Source organism: Pyrus communis, chromosome 2 (genome assembly GCF_041283825.1).
Source record: "Pyrus communis isolate YQ-2024b chromosome 2, ASM4128382v1, whole genome shotgun sequence".
NCBI classification, from domain to species: Eukaryota; Viridiplantae; Streptophyta; class Magnoliopsida; order Rosales; family Rosaceae; genus Pyrus; species Pyrus communis.
The window spans coordinates 26,964,775-26,985,368 of record NC_142566.1 but is presented as its reverse complement, the minus strand read 5'-3'; the positions used below and the strand labels follow the sequence as shown (position 1 = coordinate 26,985,368).

At 36.1% G+C, this 20,594-nt stretch overlaps 2 protein-coding genes and 2 long non-coding RNA genes across 4 annotated transcripts in view; 2 read left to right on the top strand and 2 right to left on the bottom strand.

The window, feature by feature from the left end:
• Positions 1–2,339: 2,339 nt before the first annotated feature.
• On the top strand, positions 2,340–9,761 carry LOC137748953 (uncharacterized). The gene is made up of 2 exons (XR_015960099.1): positions 2,340–3,357; positions 9,565–9,761. It is a non-coding gene; the product is annotated as an uncharacterized LOC137748953 (long non-coding RNA).
• LOC137748952 (disease resistance protein RUN1) lies at positions 3,742–10,335 on the bottom strand. The gene is made up of 6 exons (XM_088690018.1): positions 9,743–10,335; positions 9,577–9,642; positions 6,243–7,341; positions 5,662–6,024; positions 4,736–5,548; positions 3,742–4,650 (listed from the first exon to the last, which is right to left on the bottom strand). The coding sequence occupies exons 1-6, from the start codon at positions 10,288–10,290 to the stop codon at positions 4,192–4,194; spliced, it is 3,348 nt and encodes a 1,115-aa protein (XP_088546144.1). The 5' UTR covers positions 10,291–10,335; the 3' UTR covers positions 3,742–4,191.
• A 4,556-nt stretch (positions 10,336–14,891) lies between these two features.
• LOC148698845 (uncharacterized) lies at positions 14,892–15,750 on the top strand. Its single transcript, XR_015960100.1, has 2 exons — positions 14,892–15,140; positions 15,311–15,750. It is a non-coding gene; the product is annotated as an uncharacterized LOC148698845 (long non-coding RNA).
• A 3,026-nt stretch (positions 15,751–18,776) lies between these two features.
• LOC137748884 (disease resistance protein Roq1) overlaps positions 18,777–20,594 on the bottom strand; it is a 28,982-nt gene continuing 27,164 nt past the window's right edge. Inside the window, 2 exon segments of the mRNA XM_088679179.1 lie at positions 18,777–19,650; positions 19,730–20,554. Of these exon segments, the coding sequence (XP_088535305.1) occupies positions 19,144–19,650; positions 19,730–20,554 (1,332 nt within the window). The 3' untranslated portion in view covers positions 18,777–19,143.

The window sequence follows — 20,594 nt, the reverse complement described above, 5'->3', positions numbered from 1 at the left end:
ATAGCTTCTGTTAAATTGTCTTCTGTATATTGCATGAAAATTGTGGATTTTCAAACCCTAGTCGTTTTCATGCACCAAAAATATTGCAATTTCTGCCATTGATGGTCAGAAAATATTTGACCTATCAAACCAAAAGCTAGAACCACCTCGGAATGATTCAATGGTAGGAGACGAATTACAGACTCATATTCTACATAGCACGTTTTGGGTTTGATCCCTGGCGCTGATGAATCACACAATAATGGTCAAGAGAAGGCTGAAATATCTTTGTAAGTCTTTCGAGCCCCCAAAAAAGTAAAATATATAACGTAGAGAGAAAATGTCATAACTTTTACAATCAAGCTAGGAAGTTATCTCCAACACTCCATGTATATAATAAAGGGTAATGCCAAGGAGACTAAATTTGTAGATAAATTTTTAGAAACTAAAGGACATGAAAATTGGTAACTAGTTTATTACTTAAACGTTGATGAACGTGCTCATTCCTATTAATGATACATGATTTAGTAAAAAAGAAATCTATGGTAAGAATTCGGTGATCAAAAAGCCAAAAAGACAAGTAGGATTCAAATTCTGCCCCCGTTACGGACGAAATTGGACAACATTTCCCTGCCAACTGCATATTGTTACTGTTCCTTTGCCCTTTACTAGTTGGCAATGGCGTTGGGATATTAATGGGAAAACTAAATGCCCAAGGCCCAGCATTGAAAATATGTAACACCACCACTGCTGTTTTATACGTAGTTGCAAAAACTCAATAATTCCTTCCAATCCTTCAAATATAACAATAAAACCTTGTTTCATTAAGCAGGTCGATTGTGTGAATCTCGGAACATCATTGTGCTCGGTTTTACGTCAAGTCATCATTTACCCCTATTACCCTAAACCTCTGTGTCAAAAGTGCATTTTCTAACATAAAAATTTGTAGGTCTTTTGGTTCACATGTCTAACCATTTTAATTGATTTTCTTTCATCTATCTTCAATTGCAAGTATTCTCACTTTATCTCATATATCCTTCTAATCTACCAAATAAGTGGTGGAATTTATTGCTATATGTTTTTGATGTGCACACCTTGACGAAAATATTGTTTAAAGTTTCAATAAAATTGACCAAGATGCCAAGGCATTTACATAATTGAGCATGTTTTATGGAACAACGTGATCATACATCAAACCATACGTCTGAAGTTTGAAATATGCATGGTTGAGATGTGCATGGCGCATAGACTAGTGACTCTGTGAGTTGTTTAATTATTACACCAAGAAAACCAAACTTTCTCACCTCTCTTCAATCTTAACGGGCAATATTACATCAAGAACTTACTTCTCTCGTTATGTATTAGTTGGTGGAGAGTAGTTCACATTGGTGAATGGTAAGCGACTATTAACAATATTCACGATCAATCATAAGAATTAGAAAACCATGTACAATGATGTGTGTGTGTGTGTATTAGGCCTTTAAGCGAAGGAATTCTTATTTTTATTTTTTCTTTTATTTTTTTAAATAGGAATTAGTTGTAACGTCCATACTACAACGAACTTCAATGATCCGAACCGTTTATTTTTCAAGTTGTACCTCATAGACCATCATTGCAAAAAATAGCCAAATTGGATATACTTCAAATATCTAAATGGGTTCAAAGAAATTAATGAACACTTTGTTCTATAAGAAACAATAAAATTTTATCGTAATTATTAAATAGTTAAATGATTTCATATTGAATTGAATTTTTGTAAGAATGATCTATGAATCAAGACTTACAAAATAAACGGTTCAGATAGTTGAAATTAAATGTGAAGTGGGTTCCACAACTAATCCACATTATATACAGTTTATAAGTTGAACTGGAATTTTATGACACAATTGTACACAAAGACGGAGTAATTAATGCACATGCACTTTTTAAGTTTGTTATATTCTTTTATATTAAACAAAATAAAGGAGAACTAGTTTATATAAACAATATGAATGTGAAGATGATACTCTACATGAATTACAATTTTAGATTGTAAATTTAAATGTCAATTATCAATAATAAGTGATGTAACAAGTGGAGTTCACTTTGTAGAGATAAGGGTGGTTCAATTTGATTCGTTTCAAGTCTTAAACAATACCCCAATCAGTGTAGCAACATCGTTAAGATTGGTTTTGGTTTAATAGTTTTTTAATACGTCAATTCGAATTGAACCAAACCAAGCTAATTATAATTTAATTTAGTTCAACCTAAAGTTTTACGTTTTCATTCTAAAAGCCAAACCAAACTACTTGGATTGGTTTTTTATACAACAATATATTTGCACTAGAAGCAGAAGTATAAAGTTATATCAAACCTACCATTCATGAAAATTAAGTTTCAGACCTCTCATGCTATAGCCATTCGGCCGTAATAATCCATGCTTTCGGCGCATACAACATATCACCTTTAAGGCTACAGATGGGCCTGCCCTTGTCGGTGGTCCATTACATTTTAGGCTTTAATTTTGGGCCACGGGCTCTCATTCTCGCAAAAGGCAAACCAATACCCCGGACGATGCCGTTTCATGAACTATTTGGGACTGTACCATATATTTGCCGTTTTCTGTTGCAGGAAAATAAATAAATCAGATAACCCCCAAAATCAAAGCCGCGGCAAACAGGCGCTGAAAAATGGAGGGAGTTCCGGCGCCGCTTCCGACTCCGCTTCCGACTACTGCCTGTACAGGTAGTAGTCGTGAGAAGGAAATTGCACGGCAGCTCCAAAATCAATTTGATTTGGATGATTATCATGTCAGTGTGCAATTGATTTTCAGGTCAGGGATGTAATTAGCACTCATAAAGTGGGTAACAGTTGAAGTGGACCATTTTTAGAATAAGTGGCAGTAGTAGAACTGAGAAATGAAATTGCAGAGCGCATGTATGTTTATCCTTCTGAAGTGTAAATTTTGGATTGAACACAATTTCATGTACAATTCATATTTTTGCTTTTCATTTTTTCAGTTTGTTCTGTTACTGGTTAAGAAGACATGAATCACATGTATGTAAATATTGCATATCGTATATATACTTAGAACTTTTGGCATGTTTTATATGGTTTTAAAAGCCGTAGCATCCTGCGGGCAGCATCGCTAGTAAAAACTAAAACCGGAGAAGAAGCTTATGAACTCATCAGTCAGAGTGGAAGGGAAGTGGAGAAATTTTTTAGATATTCTATTGAGAATTCCATCGATTCTGAGTCTTGCAGATGAGATTTTTTGTCTTAACAGGAACAGCTCTACAATCTTACAAACAACTTCCTTCTAAAGTTTTGGAGAATCCAACAGAAGACAATTTTTTTATTGGGCATACGAGTTCATCGACTGCAAAGGTGTTAGAAAAGGTAATAAATCTTTTAGTAAATGTAGAGTCAATCTTCTGTTAAAATGTCAGGGCAAGTCAAGGTTAATGAAAAGGTCGTAGAAACTATATATTGACTGGCATCTTGAGGCTATCATTGATTTTCCTTCTAACCTTAAAAGTAAAGGACATGGATCCTCTCCGGATCTAGTGGTTCTAATCCACCAAATCCAATCATTCGGGCTATTAAAATTTGATCAAATGGTTACAAACAAGAATTCGCTTTAAAAGTTATAATACCTTTAACCGTTGGATTAAATTTCAGTGGTTCGGATGATTGGACTTGGTGGATTAGGATCACTAGATTCGGAGAGGATCCATGTCCAAAAGTAAATTCCTTGAAAATGTGGCGAAAGCAGGGCAAGTATTTGTGCGAATTTGAGTAGTATTTGTCATATATTTGGGCGAATGTCTTATATTGATTGTTGTAATTTTGAAATGTTACTTGATGCAATAATTCAAAATTCAAAACAATTAATTGAAAAAATCATAGGAATCTGCCAAAAAAAAAAAAAAAAAAAAAAAAAAAAAAAGCATGAAATATGGACTCGCCTCCATTATCGAACTAGGAAAGCGAAAAGTGGTGAGTTGTTTGACGAATTGACTGTGATGCTTTCACCTTCATTTTGCACAAATGAGTTTATCAGATGCGTTATGGCTTCGTCCTCCCTCATCATAGAACTGAGCTGGTTGTGAGTCAAAAACATATCTAGGTTCATCCAAATCATGGCTTGGTCCTCCCTCATCATCATGACTTGGTCGTTCCTCATCCGAATCTCAGTGAAAAAAGGCTCTAGTGTCGTCCAAATCATGTATATTATCTGTGTACCGAAAAAAAACCATGCATATTTTCCTTCATAAGTTTGTCCCATACTAGATTAACCCCTATTCTCCTCATCTTAACATATTCCCAACTGAACCAACCTTCAAAAAGTATATCAACTTTATCCCCGCTTTGCAAATTGAGCTCATTGTTCGAGAGTTGTCCCTGCCAAAGATACTCATCTTCATAATTCTCATCCCCATAACCTCCACTGGATTTGTAGGCCTGCAACTTAGTACGCTTGATATTACTTATAATAGTAATGGCAAGATTAGGGAAAAATTTCCATTTGCATACGCGGAACAAGCAGAATAGAGTTATCCCTTCAAAATTACGATCATCGGTCGGAGGAATATCAAAACTGACTTTAGTGCCCTCGTTGACAAACTCAAACCAATCAGGAACATAATTCCTATGGAGAGCAATGCCACCAAATCCGCAAGAAGTCCATCCCTATATATACAATACAAGTGTCATATATATATAGACATGTATGCGCACGATAGGAAGGCAATGAGAGGGGGAGAGATAGAGATACCTGTAGGATGTTCTTCCTAAAATCAGTTGTGAGATTGGAGCACCTTTTCATATCAATCCACGCCATGGAGTTTAATGATTTATCCAAGCCTGGAACCTCAATGAGTTTGTGTGAATCACTTACATCCAGTTCTCTCATATTTGACATTTCCGAAAAGTCCGGCATTGTTTCCAATGCAGGGCAATCATGGGCTAACAAAACTTTCAAATTTGTTGGTAGATCAGGGATTGTACGAAGATATCTGCTTCCATTTAACCACAATGTTTCGAGCTTTGAAAGACCACTGAGGTTTGGTAAGCTATGAAACATAATACATTGAAGATGCAAATGTTGTAAATAAATTAGACTGCCAAGATCCTTAATTGCATCATCTAATGCGCCGCGTGTGAGATCGAATTCTCTTAACGAATGTAGCGATTGAATATCCTTCAGAGATAAACGAGTGAGATTCTTCAATCCTACTATGGAAGGTGGTACTTCTCTTATGGCTGTATACTCTGCTTCAAGTATTCTCAATGATGTCATCTCCCCTAAATCCTCATGCAATTCTCTGAATACTAAACATCCAGTAAGAACAAGAGTCTCAACAGATTTAGACTTGTAGAAATCCCCTGGAAGAGAAATAAGATTGTGACAAAACTTGAGGTTCACCAAAGAAAGTCTTTTAAGATGACCAATGGATGGGTGAATCTCGGACAAACTAAAACACCGTTCCAATATCAACTCTTCAAGATTTGGAACTTGTGAAAAGTCCGGTGATTTCTGTAAGGCTTTGGAATGGCTGAGATCAAGGGTTTTCAAGTTATGTAGCGACTGTTGCAGAAAATCAAAAGAAAATTGAAATTAATATCCGAAATGAAGATGTTACAAAAAAAAAAAAAAAATACACATAGAAACAGAACATCATAAGGTGTAATTCATTGTACCTTGGAACCCTTCCAGACTTGTACCAGTTTGCTACGATGCATCTCTAGAACAGCTAGTCTTGGTTGATTAAAAAAATAATCTGGTATGGACCTTAAGGGGCATCCTTCCCAACACAACCATATTAACTCCTTGGGAAGATGTTTGTATTCTCCCTTGAGCTCGACATTGCTGAGTTGAAGCAATCTCAGTTTCTTCATTTTGGCAAATGCTTTTGTACTGAAACTAGCAATCTTAGTTTCTTTATGGAAAAGTAGAGCAAGCAGTCTCAGTTTCTTCATTATGGCAAATCCTTTTGTACTGAAACTAGCAGTCTTAGTTTCGTCAAGGAAATTTAGAGCAAGTCCTTCAATTTTTCCAGTTCCCTGTTAACAATAAAAAAAAAAAAAAAAAAGTTATAGTGGTAAGAAACGGTATATTTGCATATGTTTACATGTATTATTATTATTCATTACGTAAAATCACATACGGTGAATATATTTACACATGAATGTTGTTTAATGTATAATTGACTTGTGTGGGTTATATCTATGCTTTTCTTGTATGAATACATAAATCCAAAATTTATTGGGAATAAACTTACAGATTTATTTGCCAATACATCAATGACCTCTTGACGGTTCCACAACCTACTCCATTTTCCAGGGTGATCAAGAGATTTTTCAGAAATGATTACTCTGGCCATTTCTCGAATCAAATCATGCATTTTCAAACGGTTGTATTCAACAGTTACAAGACATCGTTCGCGAAGGACACTGATTCCTAATGTTGCATAAAATCCACATCCATCTAATATTTTGGCGACATAGTCCTTGTCCTTTCCAATAAAGAAACAAGATATGTCAAGGAATGTAGCCTTCTCTGGATCATCTAGCCCTTCAAAGCTTATTCTTAGTGATTTTATTATTTCTCCTTCAGGAATTCTTTCCAATTTCTCCAATTGGCTTTTCCACTCTTTAATGGGTCTTTTAAACAAAAAAGAACCTAAAACTTCAAGGGCTAGTGGCAAACCTCCACAATAAGAAACAACATTTTTTGAGTCTTCAAGATATTCTTCATTAGGGCAACTTTTTTGAAAGGCATGCCAACTAAAGAGCTCCAGAGCTTCTTCCTTGTTCATTTCCCGAAGCGAATACGTCTTGTTCACTTCCACTTGCTTCAGTAAATGTTCATTTCGTGTCGTCATGATAATTCTACTTCCTGGACCAAACCAATCGTGACTTCGGGCTATTGCATCCAGTTGTTTCAGGTCATCTATATTGTCTATGATGACAAATACCCTTCTATGTTGGAGATGTTGTTTTATCAAACCGATACCTTCATCAACACTGCTTATTCCAAACTTCTGTTCCAAGATGTCAGAAATAAGTTTTTCTTGCAAATATACCAGACCATGTTTACTTGTAGCGTCGCTAATGTCGGCAAGGAAACTTTTGAATTCAAACTTACGATGAATTTGGTTATAAATGGCTTTGGCAACTGTTGTTTTACCCAATCCACCCATCCCCCAAATTCCAACCATGAGAACATCATTTGATCCACCACTTGAAAGATCACTGATAATACCTTGAATGCGAGATTTGATTCCAATTGGGTGCTGGGCCACATGTAATTCGTTTGTTCTAGGGAGCCATTCCCAAATATTCTCGTCAACAATTTTTTTAATGAACTCTGCTTCGCGCCTGAAAATTGAATTTGTAAGCATTAGTGGGACTAAATGAGGCTCTGTAGGAGATATCAGTACATAAACAATTTTCTTTCTCTTCTTCATATATATATGGGTCATTTTGGTTTTGGTCCTTGGTCATCTCAATTGTTAGATTGGAACCTTATAGTTTTTCAATTTTTGATCAAAGTCTATGACTTTGTACACCTCACCATTTTAGTATTTATTATATTTCCATGTCAGTTTTGTTTTTATTTTAAATTAAAAATTGTTGATTGAGTCCAACATTTAAAACACTTTGTCTTGTTGAAAATGGCTCTAATTAACAACATTAAGGGATTTAAATCAAAAAATTAATGTAATTCATATCTCACGGATTTAAAGGATTTAAATCCAAGATCATATCTAAAAACTTATGAAATTTAAAATTCCCAAAATTTATTGGAATCAAAGATCTACAAATCTTACAGATTATAAGACTTAAAAAAAATGTCTACAATAAAACATAGGGCTTTTTAGCCAAAATGGTTATTGTGATTTGCATAACACATCACTTTGATCCCTGAGATTAAAAATCAATAGAAATGGTTCCTGAGAATGTCCACTATCCATTATTTTGATTATTCCGTTAAAAACTCCGTTAAGTGTTCCGGAGCTCTTGGCCAGAAGTTTGGGCAATTTTCAAAACTTCATAACTCAATCGTTTCTTAACCAAATTCGACCCATGATATATCAAAATGAAGATAGGAAAGTGTAGAACAAGACTATACCATTTGGAAGCCCAATAGTTGCCGGAGATGGCCGGAAAATAGCCTGAAACGTGAATGGTCCACGGGAAAACTGGAAAACTCGCAGGAAATTGGGTAAAATTTAAACGTTCATAACTTCTTCAATACTCAACGAAATCGAGTGATTCAAAAACAAAAATCATACTTATCAACGAGATGAAGAGAATGGTACATTTCTCAATGGCTAATTCATCGTGATTTTGTCGAAAATGACTCGAAATTGGCTAACTGGAGACCAAGATAGCCACTTTCGAGTCGTTTTCCGGCCAAATCACAGCGAGTTAGCCTTTAGAAAAGGTACCATTCTCTTAGTCTTCTCATTGAGAAGTATGATTTTCTTTTTGAATCACTCTATTTCATTGAGTATTGAAGAAGTTATGAACGTTTAAAGTTTACCCAGTTTTCGGCGAGTTTTCCAATTTTCTTGCGGTCCAGTCACCTTTTAAGCTATTTTCCGGCCATATCCGGCAACCATTGGGCTTCCAACTCTTATTCTACACTTTCGTATCTTCATTTTGATATATTATGAGTCGAATTTGGTTAAGAAACGATTGAGTTACGAAACTTTGAAAATTGCCCACCGGCCAAGAGCTCCAGGACACTTAATGGAGTTTTTAACGGAAGGACCAAAATAATGGATGTTGGACAATCTCAGGGACCAAGGTGATGTGTTATGCAAATCTCAGGGACCCGACAAACAAGCATGATGATGTGCGTGAGGAATGAAAAAGAATGGAGGAGTTTAAATGGCTGTTTATTTGACTTAGATGTAGGAAGGGATGAGATTTCAATTATCAACTAAAAATCTAGACAAAGCGATTAATATTAATTTCAACATAAAAAGGGCTAATACTTTAACTGAAGGAACTATTATTAGCACTCTAAAAATCTCATTTGACACTCCTCACAAGTGTATTTTTCTTTTTAAATATAGAAAGTTTGTAGTGCTAAATGATAATTTTGGAATGCTAACAACAATTCCCTAACTGAAAACTATAAATAATTAGCAAAGTGTTAACGTGTAATTTTTCAAATTCTAAAATGATGTTGTGGACAAGGTCAAAGGACCTTGATGAAAAATAGAAAAACAATAAGGTTTCAATCAATGCAATATAAAAATGGGAGATGAAAACCTAATTTTTCCTATATATATATATATATATATATGTATGTATGTATGTATCTATATATATATATAAGTATGTATATATATACTAACTAGCAACTAGCTAGTAAGTGACTTGAATAAAAGAAAGAAAGTCGTTCATTGATAAATAAAAGTTAGGTGTATGAATTAAAGTCCAATAACGGTTTAGGTTTTATATCTGAGATTAAGGTGTTTTCATTAAGCCTGTGAATCAATGTTTGGATTATGTAAAATGTTAATTTAGCATGTTATATAATTGAGAGATTAAGTCATTCACTAAAATGTTTCAAATCTTGAAACGCAGGTGAAAGATTACCCGTTGTCAATGGCTTTGTGGTCAGACAAATTTGCAGCTTCGGTAAGAGGATCTCTCCACCTCTCCCTGACATGCGAAGGATCAACGTGAGAGATTAAGGTGTATTAATTAAGCATGTTAATTAGAGTAATACAACTTAAATCTTGAACAGCAGCTGAATGATTACCTATTATGAGTGGATTTAAGATGGTGACCAGACAAATCTGCGGCTTTTGTGAGAGCCCCTTTCCACTGCTCTACCCTTTTTCGTTTAGCTTCACGTTTCTCGTCATCTTTTTCTTCAAGGATGTCTTTTTCGTGTTTCTGAAATGCTTCGGCTAAATCTCCGTCCTGCTTCCTGACATGCGACGGATCAACGTGATAGAATATTGGCAAAACATGTCGCCCCAGTTTGTCTCTGCACTCCATGATCTTCACCAGCTCGTCAAGACACCAACTCGAATCCGCATACATCTTTGAGAAGACAATGATAGAGATCCTCGACTCTTCGATTGCCCGAAACAGTTCCCCTCTTATTTCTTCCCCTCTTTTTAGATTGTCCTCATCAATAAAGACCTGGTATCCTCTGTCTTTCAATGCCACGTGGAGGTGGCTCGTGAAGCCATTGCGCGTGTCTTCGCCGCTGAAGCTCAAGAACACATCATACTTCCAAAGTTTCGACTTGGAGGAGGACGAAGAGCAGGCTTCGTGGACTGTCATGATGGTATCCACCATTATGGCACTGCAGTGGTTCAGATCACAGACTGAAAAAATAGCAATGGTTGTGTTTGTGTTGCCGAACGAATGGTACTTAAATTCCGAAGACAAGTCAACATTTCTTCAGTCCACAAAGTCGTCAATAATAATTAATATATAATAATCTTTCTTCACTGGCCGGCGGAAGGTGCAGCGAAAGAGAGTGTGAAAAGGAAAGAAAGGAACACGAAAGGACAAACACTATCTGTATTTTTCATTCATACCCAAAGACTTTATTGAATCTTCATAGGCATAACACCCATATTAGATTAACCCTTACTTTCTTCACTCTCACAGAATAATCATCTGCAATATCAACTAGTCACACACCGATAATTTTTTTCCCCCGTATTGCAAATTGATCATCTAAGCGTTTGATATCTTTCCTTGCCAAAGATAATCGCCTTCGCATCCACAAGGTTTTGGTAGTACCTAGGTAAATGTTATCAAGGTGTGCAAAGCAGTATTCTTTGTATAATTTATAACAATAATCTCAAAAGGACCTTCAGGTTGTTCACTTGACGAGTAAACGCATCAAACAGCCAACCCTTAAAATTACTACCAAGGATAATACCGAAATAAATACCCAACTCTAAAGTCCATAATAATATTGCCTTCAAATCTAAACCTTGGGAAATGACCGAGTCCCGGGAACGGAGAGTTGCACGAAATTGCAGAGACAATAAGAATTGGCTCATTGTATTTCCTCTTCCATTAATTGTAATGATATTAATATTCTCATTTGAAAAAATAAGAACTAGCTCATTATATTTCCTCGTCCATTAATTGTAATGACAGTAATATTCTCATTAAAATAATTTCGCTCTAATTTTTTTATTTATTTTCATCTGGTATGCATAATTTGAATCTTTTACATTCAAAATCACTCTTTTAAAATTAATTATACTAAAATTCAGCCAAATTTAATAATCTAATAGTCATAATAAATAAACAAAACATGTCATTAAAAACTGAAATTTTGACTGGGAGGAGGATGAAGAGGAGGCTCCATGGGATGGGCTGCCATGAGTCCATGACGGTACCCACGTAATATTTTATATTAATTTTTTATAGCAAGAAAAAGATAAAATAAGAGAATATGAGAATAGAAGATGAAAGGGAATGAGCAAAGAAGGAGAGAGAATCCTAGTCTACAAAGAAAATCACCTTCAGGAAAGGCCCCGGGGAGACACAAAAGGTCCGGTAACCCTACTGACACGTAATTGGACGGTGGAAAAGCTTGCAGAGCTATCTTTTTTTAAGGGGGGAAAAAAAAACAAAAGAAATGTCAAAGAGATATTTTTCAAAATAGAAATTTTCATCAACTCTCGATCACTTCATCTTTTTTATATAATTTTTATATTAATATTATAAAATATTATACTAAGAAGATGAGATAGTAGAAAGTGCAAGAGAAGGACGTTGACCGCTAAGATTGAAGTTTCACAAAAGATTCATATATGAATACGATCGAGATCATTGGCAGCTTCAGCGGTGGGTGCTGGTACATATTGAAATATCTAAACCCAAATAATTCAGTCAACAAAAGAAAAAGTCATCCACGTCCATTTGATGGATTTGGATCCTCTCCGGATCCCCTTCCTGGGGATCCCAAGGATCAAGGTACAAGGACTGTTCATCAAAGATCGTGTGGTCACAATTAAATGTTTTTTTATATTTTTAAAAGTAAAGCAATTTCGTTTTGCGTAAAAAGTATTTAATTATGGCCGCACGATCTTTGATGAACGATCCTTATGTCTTGATCCCCGGGATTCCCAAGGAGGGGATCAGGAGAGGATCCAAATCCGTCAAGTTGATATAAAATTGTCCGTCCCAAATTGTGTGGCAACAACATCTTTGTATTTCAGACCTGGCTTCTCTACCCTCCCAGTTTTCATACATTCTTATCCTTTCATATTTATACGGTCACGGTTAAACCACGTCAATATTTTATATCACTATTGCCTTTTGTCTTATTATCTCTATAAAAAAAAAATCAATATAAAATGTTGATGTGGCTTACCCGTGATTGCACAAAATGAATTGGATCCTCTCCTGAGCAAGAGATCAAGATCCTCTTGACCCACTAACACAGATCGTTAGATTTTGATCCAACGGCTACAAACAAGGGATCCCTCTAAAAGTTATAATAATTGTAGCCGTTGGATCAAAATCCAACGGCCCATGTTAGTGAGTTAGGAGGATCCTGATCTCCTACTCAAGAGATGATCCATTTCCCGCACAAAATAGAAAGGGATTAGGGTGTATGGGAATTGGGAGGGCAGGAAAGCGGGGTCCTTGTATTTCATAGTTGCTTCGCATGAAAGGACGTCCATACGCGAGAGATATTTGTCTTCCATGGATTTTTGTCACTTCATCGTTAACATGATTTTTTTCTCACACTTATTTTTACTTTTCACAAGTTTTTTTTTTTATTTTAAGCAGTCAAATCAAATGAGTTAAAAAAGATCAATTATAAAAAATTAACAAAGTGTGTGAAATGTAAAAATAAGTGCGGGCAGAAAATACAATCCCTTTTAATGCCCAAGGCCTATCTCATCCGCTGAAAAAGTAGACTAGCGTAGCGTGCTAGTTCATATATAATTGGCAATGGCGTTGGGATGTTAATGGAAAAACTTAATGCCTAAGGCCCATCATTGAAATATGTAACGCCACAACTGCTGGTTGATATATAGTTGCAAAAACTCAATAATTCCTTCCAATCCAACATATACAACAGTAACAAAACCTTATCCCACTAAGTGAGATCGGTTGTATGTCTTCTGGAACGTTACTGTGCTTGGCTTTATGCCAAGTCTTCCATCATCTCCATGTACTTCATGTATTTTCTTAAGTCTGTTTCCAAGTATTATGAGGTTTTCCTTTACCCCTTTTACCCTGACCTTACGTTTCAAAATTACTGTTTCTAACAAGAGCATTTGTAGATCCTTGGTTCACATGTCCATCCATTTTAATTGATTTTTTCTCGTCTTATGTTCAATTACTACCACTTCTACTTTATATTGAATATCCTCATTTCTAATTTGGTCCTTCTAATCCACCCAAGAATTAGTGGAATTTGTGGCTATGTGTTTTCGATGTGCACACCTTGACAAAAATATTGTTTGAAGTTTCAATAAAATTGACCAGACTGCTAAGGCATTTACATAATTGAACATGTTTTAGAACAACGTGATCACACGTACAAAACCATATGTCAAAAATTTAAAATTATTTATGGCCCATATTGACACGTAGTCTCAGTTATTATTTATGTGGACGTCATGTGATTAGTTAACGGAAGTTCTGACGGTTTTTAACGGATGTATAAAAGTGTTCAAGAATAATAACTTTAGGTACCAGACTAGGATGAAAAAATACTTGATGTATGAGATTAATCCAATATTTATTGTTATTGTACGCGAATAATATCGTTTGTAGGTGAGATATGCATGGCACACACGCATGTTTTCACTCGAATCGAGATGACCTGTGAGCAACTATTGCATCAAGAACTTCCTTCTCTTGTTATATACTTGTTGGTGGAGAGTAGTTCACATTGGTGAGCAACTATGAACAAATTCACGATCAACCATAAGAATTAGAAAACCATATACAAAATTGTTTATATACATAGTAAACAAATGTCAACAGTATATACCCTTTATAGATTGAACCAGAATTTTATGACGCGATTGTACACATAAACAGAGTAATGCACCAGTTATAAATGACAAAAGAATGAGAACGAAGAAGAATTTTTGTAATCTCTTGTTGTCCACATGCACTTGAGTTTGTTATATTCTTTTATATTGAACAAAATAAAGGAGAACTAGTAGGCATAAACAACATGAAAAGTGTGAAAATCATTACCCTAAACAAATTAGAATTTTAGACTATGAATTAATATATCAATTATCAATAATAATTGATGTGACAAGTGAACTTCATTTTGTAGAGATAAGCGTAGTTCACTTCGATTCGCTCCAAGTCTTAAACAATACACCAATCAATGTAGCATCATCGTTCAAATTAGTTTTGGTTTTAGCAGTTTCCAGATATGCCAACCAAGCCAAAGCTAATTATAATTAGTTCAATTTAAAATTGCATCTTTTCATTATAAAAGTCAAACCAAGCTGCTTGGATTGGTTTTTATACAAGATATATTTACACTGGGGGTGGGGGTATAAATTTGTATCGAAGTCGTCACTCATGAGATTCAAATTTAAAATCTCTCATTTATAAATAAAAAAAAAATATCATTAGATCATAATCTTAAATGACAAACCCCTTAAAATGGTTTAGTTTGAACAGTTCGGACGATTTTTCCGCTCACCTGTGTACTAAGTAAAGTGTCACGTCGGACTACATCATCCAATAGCCATTCGGCCGTAATAGGTCACTCCATGCTTTCGGCCCACCCAACGTAATTGACCTTTAAGGCTACACATGGACCTGTCCTTGTCGGTTTTTCGTGACATTGTTCGCCTTAATTTTGGGCCATTGGCCCTCATTCTCACAAAAAGGGGAACCAACCGCGACGATGCCGTTTCATGACCTATTTGGGACTGTACCGTACATTTGCCGTTTTCCGTTGCAAAATTAGAAAAACCCCAAATCATATAACGCGGCAAACTGGCGCTAAAAAAATGGAGGGGAGTTCCGGCGCCGCAATCGAAACCTAAGAACCAGAGGGTGGTGCTTCGGCGACACCGAACAAGTGAAGTGGATGATCCTGATCCACTCCGCCTTGTCCGACACACGCGTACGGTGGTGATTTCAGTGGAAGCGAAGCTCACCAACATGGACCTCAATTCCATCTCCGCCAGGTACATGCCTTACCCGCATACGCTCCGAAAGTCCTCTCAAATCCGGAGCTCACCAACGGTGGTTAATTTTTCTTGTTTTCTGTTTGGTTGCTGAGAAAATAGATAAAGAGAGAAAAATGTGGTCTTTCGTTTGTGTTTTTTATTTTTATTTTTTATTATTTATCAAATAGCTTGGGTAAGGACGTTACTAAAAGCAGCATGGAGGATTTTGCGAGGAATTCGAATCGTCGGCGGCTTTTGAAACTTGGGCTCACAGATGGCCACAGTGAGGTAGCAGCTGTGGAGTACTCTCATGTCCCGGCAATCTCTGACGACGTCGTTCCTGGAACCAAGGTACCATCTGCTTCTTGATGCTTGCTCAATGCTCAGCTTGTGTTTTACATTTAAATAAGTTAGAGATTTCTTTGAATGATCACTTTTTGGATTTTGAATATGTTCAGTTTAGTATTCAAAGTCGTATGAAATTGAGCTAGATTGTGGAAAACAACGGAAACTAATACTTCCGTAGAACTTAGTGATGAAACTAGTTTGTTACCCCAACAAAGATCTCTCTCTCTTCTTCTTTTTTTCAATTGAAATCCTACAAAGATATCTATGCTATATTTGATGATTTCATGTTTTTTTTTCAATTGAAATTACGATCAACACTAGGGGGAATATCAAAACGGACTTTAGTGCCCTTGTTGACAAGCTCAAACCAATCAGGAACATAATTCCCAGGGAGGAAAATGCCACCGGATCTGCAAGAAGTCCATCCCTACATATACGGTACAAGTGTCATATATATGCATGTATGCGCACGATAGGAAGGCAATGACAGAGAGAGAGAGAGAAGGGTAGAGATACCTGTAGGATGTTCTTCCTAAAATCAGCTGTGAGATTGGCGCACTCTTCCAGATGAATCCATGTCATGGAGTTCAATGACTTATCGAAGCCTGGTAAATGAATGATCAAATCCAATGACATAGTACGTGATTGCCACCCAGAAACCAGACTCTATGAATGAATTTGGAACACTTAAGGCCCAGGACGGAATGCTATAGACCCAGCTAGGGTAGAAGTGCAAGTCCCCATGCTTGTAAAGTACCGGAAGCTTGGCCACCAACATTGACACCTCCATGAAGCCATTGAAAAGAGTAATAACCATAAAAAAATGTAGTGCGTCGAGATATAAACCTCCATCATCAATTGTATTGTGGTCCAATGTTGACCGGAAAAAAACACTCATTGTGACCATAGCAACAAAAAGAAGCTGGAAGACACAACATATATACTTGGGAAATCAGCACCAGATAGCAAAAAGAAGCCCTAAAAAACACTCATTATGGTGCAACGTAACAATTTCATCTTACAGATGATTGGGATAAGAAAGAATAAAAAGATATTAAGCTAATCTACAAGCTAACTCAGAAGTGAACTGTTACCTGAATGATCTTGAAAACATAGATAAATGCATTTCGCTTCATTAATAGAAGTTACCAGTTAAATCGCATATAGGTCTCTATATATAACTTCTTGCAACAAGTCTGTCACATTCTTTCTCAGCGGACATCTAAATCGCATAAAGGAAAAGAAATCCAGAGCAGTTTCATCGGGTCCCTGATACACAATCTGGCCCTCACACAAAAGTATAACATCGTCAAACAACTCGTAGGTCTCTGGATCAGGTTGAAGCAAAGATATGACAGTGGTTGCATCAAGTGCTCGAGTTGAATGCCTTAGATATTTGATGATTTGATAAGTAGTTGAACTGTCAAGACCGGTTGATAGTTCATCCATGAACAGAACTCTTGCCGGACTACTAATAATTCACCTGGAAATCATAGTGGAGTTATTAGAAACAGCTTTACCTTACTGGTGCACAAGAACTCCCTCCCACATAAAAAATTAAAAACAAACTAATATGCACCTGTAGTTAGCCGCTTCTTTTGCCTCCCTGAGATACCCTTGAGCATTTCATCTCCTACCAATGTATCAGCACATATGTCCAACCCTAAAATCTTTGTCAAAGATATTTTAGCACCAAAAAATCGGACCTCGATCTTCGGAAAATTCAATGCTGCTCTGCCCACACAAATAAAGAACACCAAAACAAATTAAGCAAAACAGAAAAGTTCCGGAATTTAAAAGGACAAAACGAAAGAGGCTGCTGAGAAAACGAGAGAAAACAGAAACTTCAGTACTCGTAGTCTCTGCCGACACTTTCTCAGCAGCCAAACAGACTCAAATTAAGTACAAGAGAAAAGTTTCGAAGTTGGAAAGGACAAAAAGAAAATGTTGCTAAGAAAATAATCGCATTTGGAATTATTATAAGGGGGTTTTAAACATTAGTCCTTGCAAAAGATTAAAATTTAAAACAATTAGATTATATATTCAATTTAATCCCTTGAAGTGTACTTTTATCAAAATTTGCATTCAATTTTTGTTATTTAATATGTATTTTTATTTAATCTTTCCACATTAAATTCTAATTTTATTAATATGCACATATTTAATTTTTTAATTATAAATGAATGTAAATGAGAGAGACTGAGTGATTGCGAGAGAGAGAAAAAACTGGGAGAGGTGAAAGGGAGAGATTGGGTTGGGGGGACAAACCCAAAAGCAATGGGCCCCACTTGGAAACACATAATAAGATCCAAATAGTAATCCATATCAAAATAAAAGGGTAAATTATATTTTCATACCTTATGTTTGGGATCTATTTCAATTCCTTATAACATCTTCAAAACATTTCACTTTCATACCTTAAGTACTATTTTATTTCAAAATAATATCTCTGTTACATTTTCCATCCATTGATCTGTTAAATGCTGACGTGGCTGCCATATATATGTCACGTGACTGCCAAATGTCTGCCACGTGACAAAAAAAAATAATTTTTTAATTTTTTTTTTTTTAAAACATGAATTAAAAAAAAAAAAACTTGAAAATGTAGAAACCCACCCCAACCTTGGCAGCCACGTGGCATATATGTGGTAGTCACGTCAGCACGTAACAAATCAATGGATGAAAAATGTAACGGAGGTATTATTTTGAAATAAAATAGTACTTAAGGTATGAAAGTGAAATGTTTTGAAGATGTTGTAAGGAATTGAAATAGACCGCAAACCTGAGATATGAAAATGTAATTTACCCAAAATAAAAGTATCCCATTTTTTTGTGAAATTACAAAAATGCCCTTTCGATTCAAAATCCGTTAAATAGTCGGGATGGGTTGTTACAATTTATCCGTCATCCACCATTCCGTCGAAAAGGCGAGGCATTGCCTATTTTGTGGAAGCTTTTCCATTGCCATTGCTCACGATACTCGTGTGTTCTTTGCTACGGTCAATTCTCGCTATTTCTGGCTGTTGATGCATTCTAATTCTCTGCATTTTTTTTTATTTATGAAATAAAGGCGATCTAATTCATTCAAAAGCCAATAAAAGGCTAGGCAATACAAGGGGTGGCAAGGTCCTCTTCGAGAAGATCACAGATAAACAAATGAGGACCATCAAACCAAGTATAATCACCTTCAGTAAGGAGGGCAAACCTAGTAATTCTATTAGCTACAGAGTTGGCATGCTGGTAGTGGCGAAGCCAAGAATTGATGGGGGTAGGGGCGAAGTTAAAAGAGTGCAAAGTTCAAAAGAATAGCAATAACTAAATCCTTTTATATAGTAATGTCTTCCATAATTTATCAATACAAACAAATTACAATTGTTGCCGGCGATGTTTCATATCATGAAAACGTCGCGTAATAGACTCATTATCAATAAAAGCAAATATATCTCTTTCAATGTAAACAAACATGCTATCACTCAACCATTAATCTCCCATTTTGTTACGCAATGGTGTTTCCACAATCATCATAGTAGAAAAAGCTCTCTCCACCAAAGCGGTTGCAACCGGTAACACCAAAGCCAATATAAGAAGCTTATACACTACCATATAGCTTGCACACCTCCCAGTCTTCACCAACTCCTTTGCAAGATCACCAATTCCTCTCAATGATGAAAACTCACTCTGCATCTTCATATTGTAATGAAAACTCCCAGTCCGAATTGATTCTATTGTCGTACAAATCATGCATATTTTCCTTGATAAGTTTGTCCCATACTAGATTAACCCCTATTCTCACTATTTTAACATAATAAGACCAATCCGTTCATGGATCTTCAAAAACTATATCAACTTTGTCCCCGCCTTGCAAATTGAGCTCATTGTTCGAGAGTTGTCCCTGCCAAAGATAATCATCTTCAAAATTCTCATCCACATTACCAGCTCTGGTTTTGTAGGCCTGTAACTTAGTACACTTGGTATTACTTATAACAGTAAAATCAAGATGAGGTAAATATTTTGTTATGTATACGCGGAACAAGCAGAACAGAGTTAGCCCTTTAAAATTACGATCATCGGTCGGGGGAATATCAAAACTGACTTTAGCGCCCTCGTTTACAAACTCAAACCAATCAGGAACATAATTCCCATGGAGAGCAATGCCACCAAATCCACAAGAAGTCCATCCCTATGTAAACAATACAAGTGTCATATATATACACATGTATGCGCACGATAGGAAGGCAATGAAAGGGAGAGAGAGATACGTGTAGGATGTTCTTCCTAAAATCAGCTGTGACATTGGGGCAGCCATGCATATCAATCCATGCCATGGAGTTTAATGACTTATCCAAACCTGGAACCTCAGTGAGTTTGGCTGAATAACTTACATCCAGTTCTCTCATATTTGACATTTCCGAAAAGTCTGGCATTGTTTCAAATGCAGGGCAATCATTGGCAAACAGAACTTTCAAATTTGTTGGTAAATCAGGGATTGTACGAAGATATCTGCTTCCATTTAACCACAATGTTTCGAGCTTTGAAAGACCATTGAGGTTTGGTAAGCTTTGAAACTTAGTACCTTGAAGATGCAAATGTTGCAAATAAATTAAACTGACAAGATCCTTAATTGCATCATCTAATGCGCCGTATGTGAGATCGAATTCTCTTAACGAATGGGGCAATTGAATACCCCTCATAGTACCCTCCAGAGATAAACGAGTGAGGTTCTTCAATCCTACTATGGAAGGTGGTACTTCTTTTATGGCTGTTTCCTCTGCTTCAAGTGTTCTCAGTGATATCATATCCCCTATATCCTCATGCAGTTCTCTGAATTTTGAACATCCCTTAAGAAGCAGAGTCTCAACAGATTTCAATTTATAGAAATCCCTTGGAAGAGAGATAAGCTTATGACAATATCCAAGGTTCACCAGAGAAAGTCTTTTAAGATGACCAATGGAGGGGTAAATCTCAGACATACTATTACAGGTTTCCAATATCAACTCTTCAAGATTTGGGACTTGTGAAAAGTCCGGTGATTTCTGTAAGGAATGGCAATTGCTGAGATCAAGGGTTTTCAAGTTATGTAGCGACTGTTGCAGAAAATCAAAAGAAAATTGAAATTAATATCCG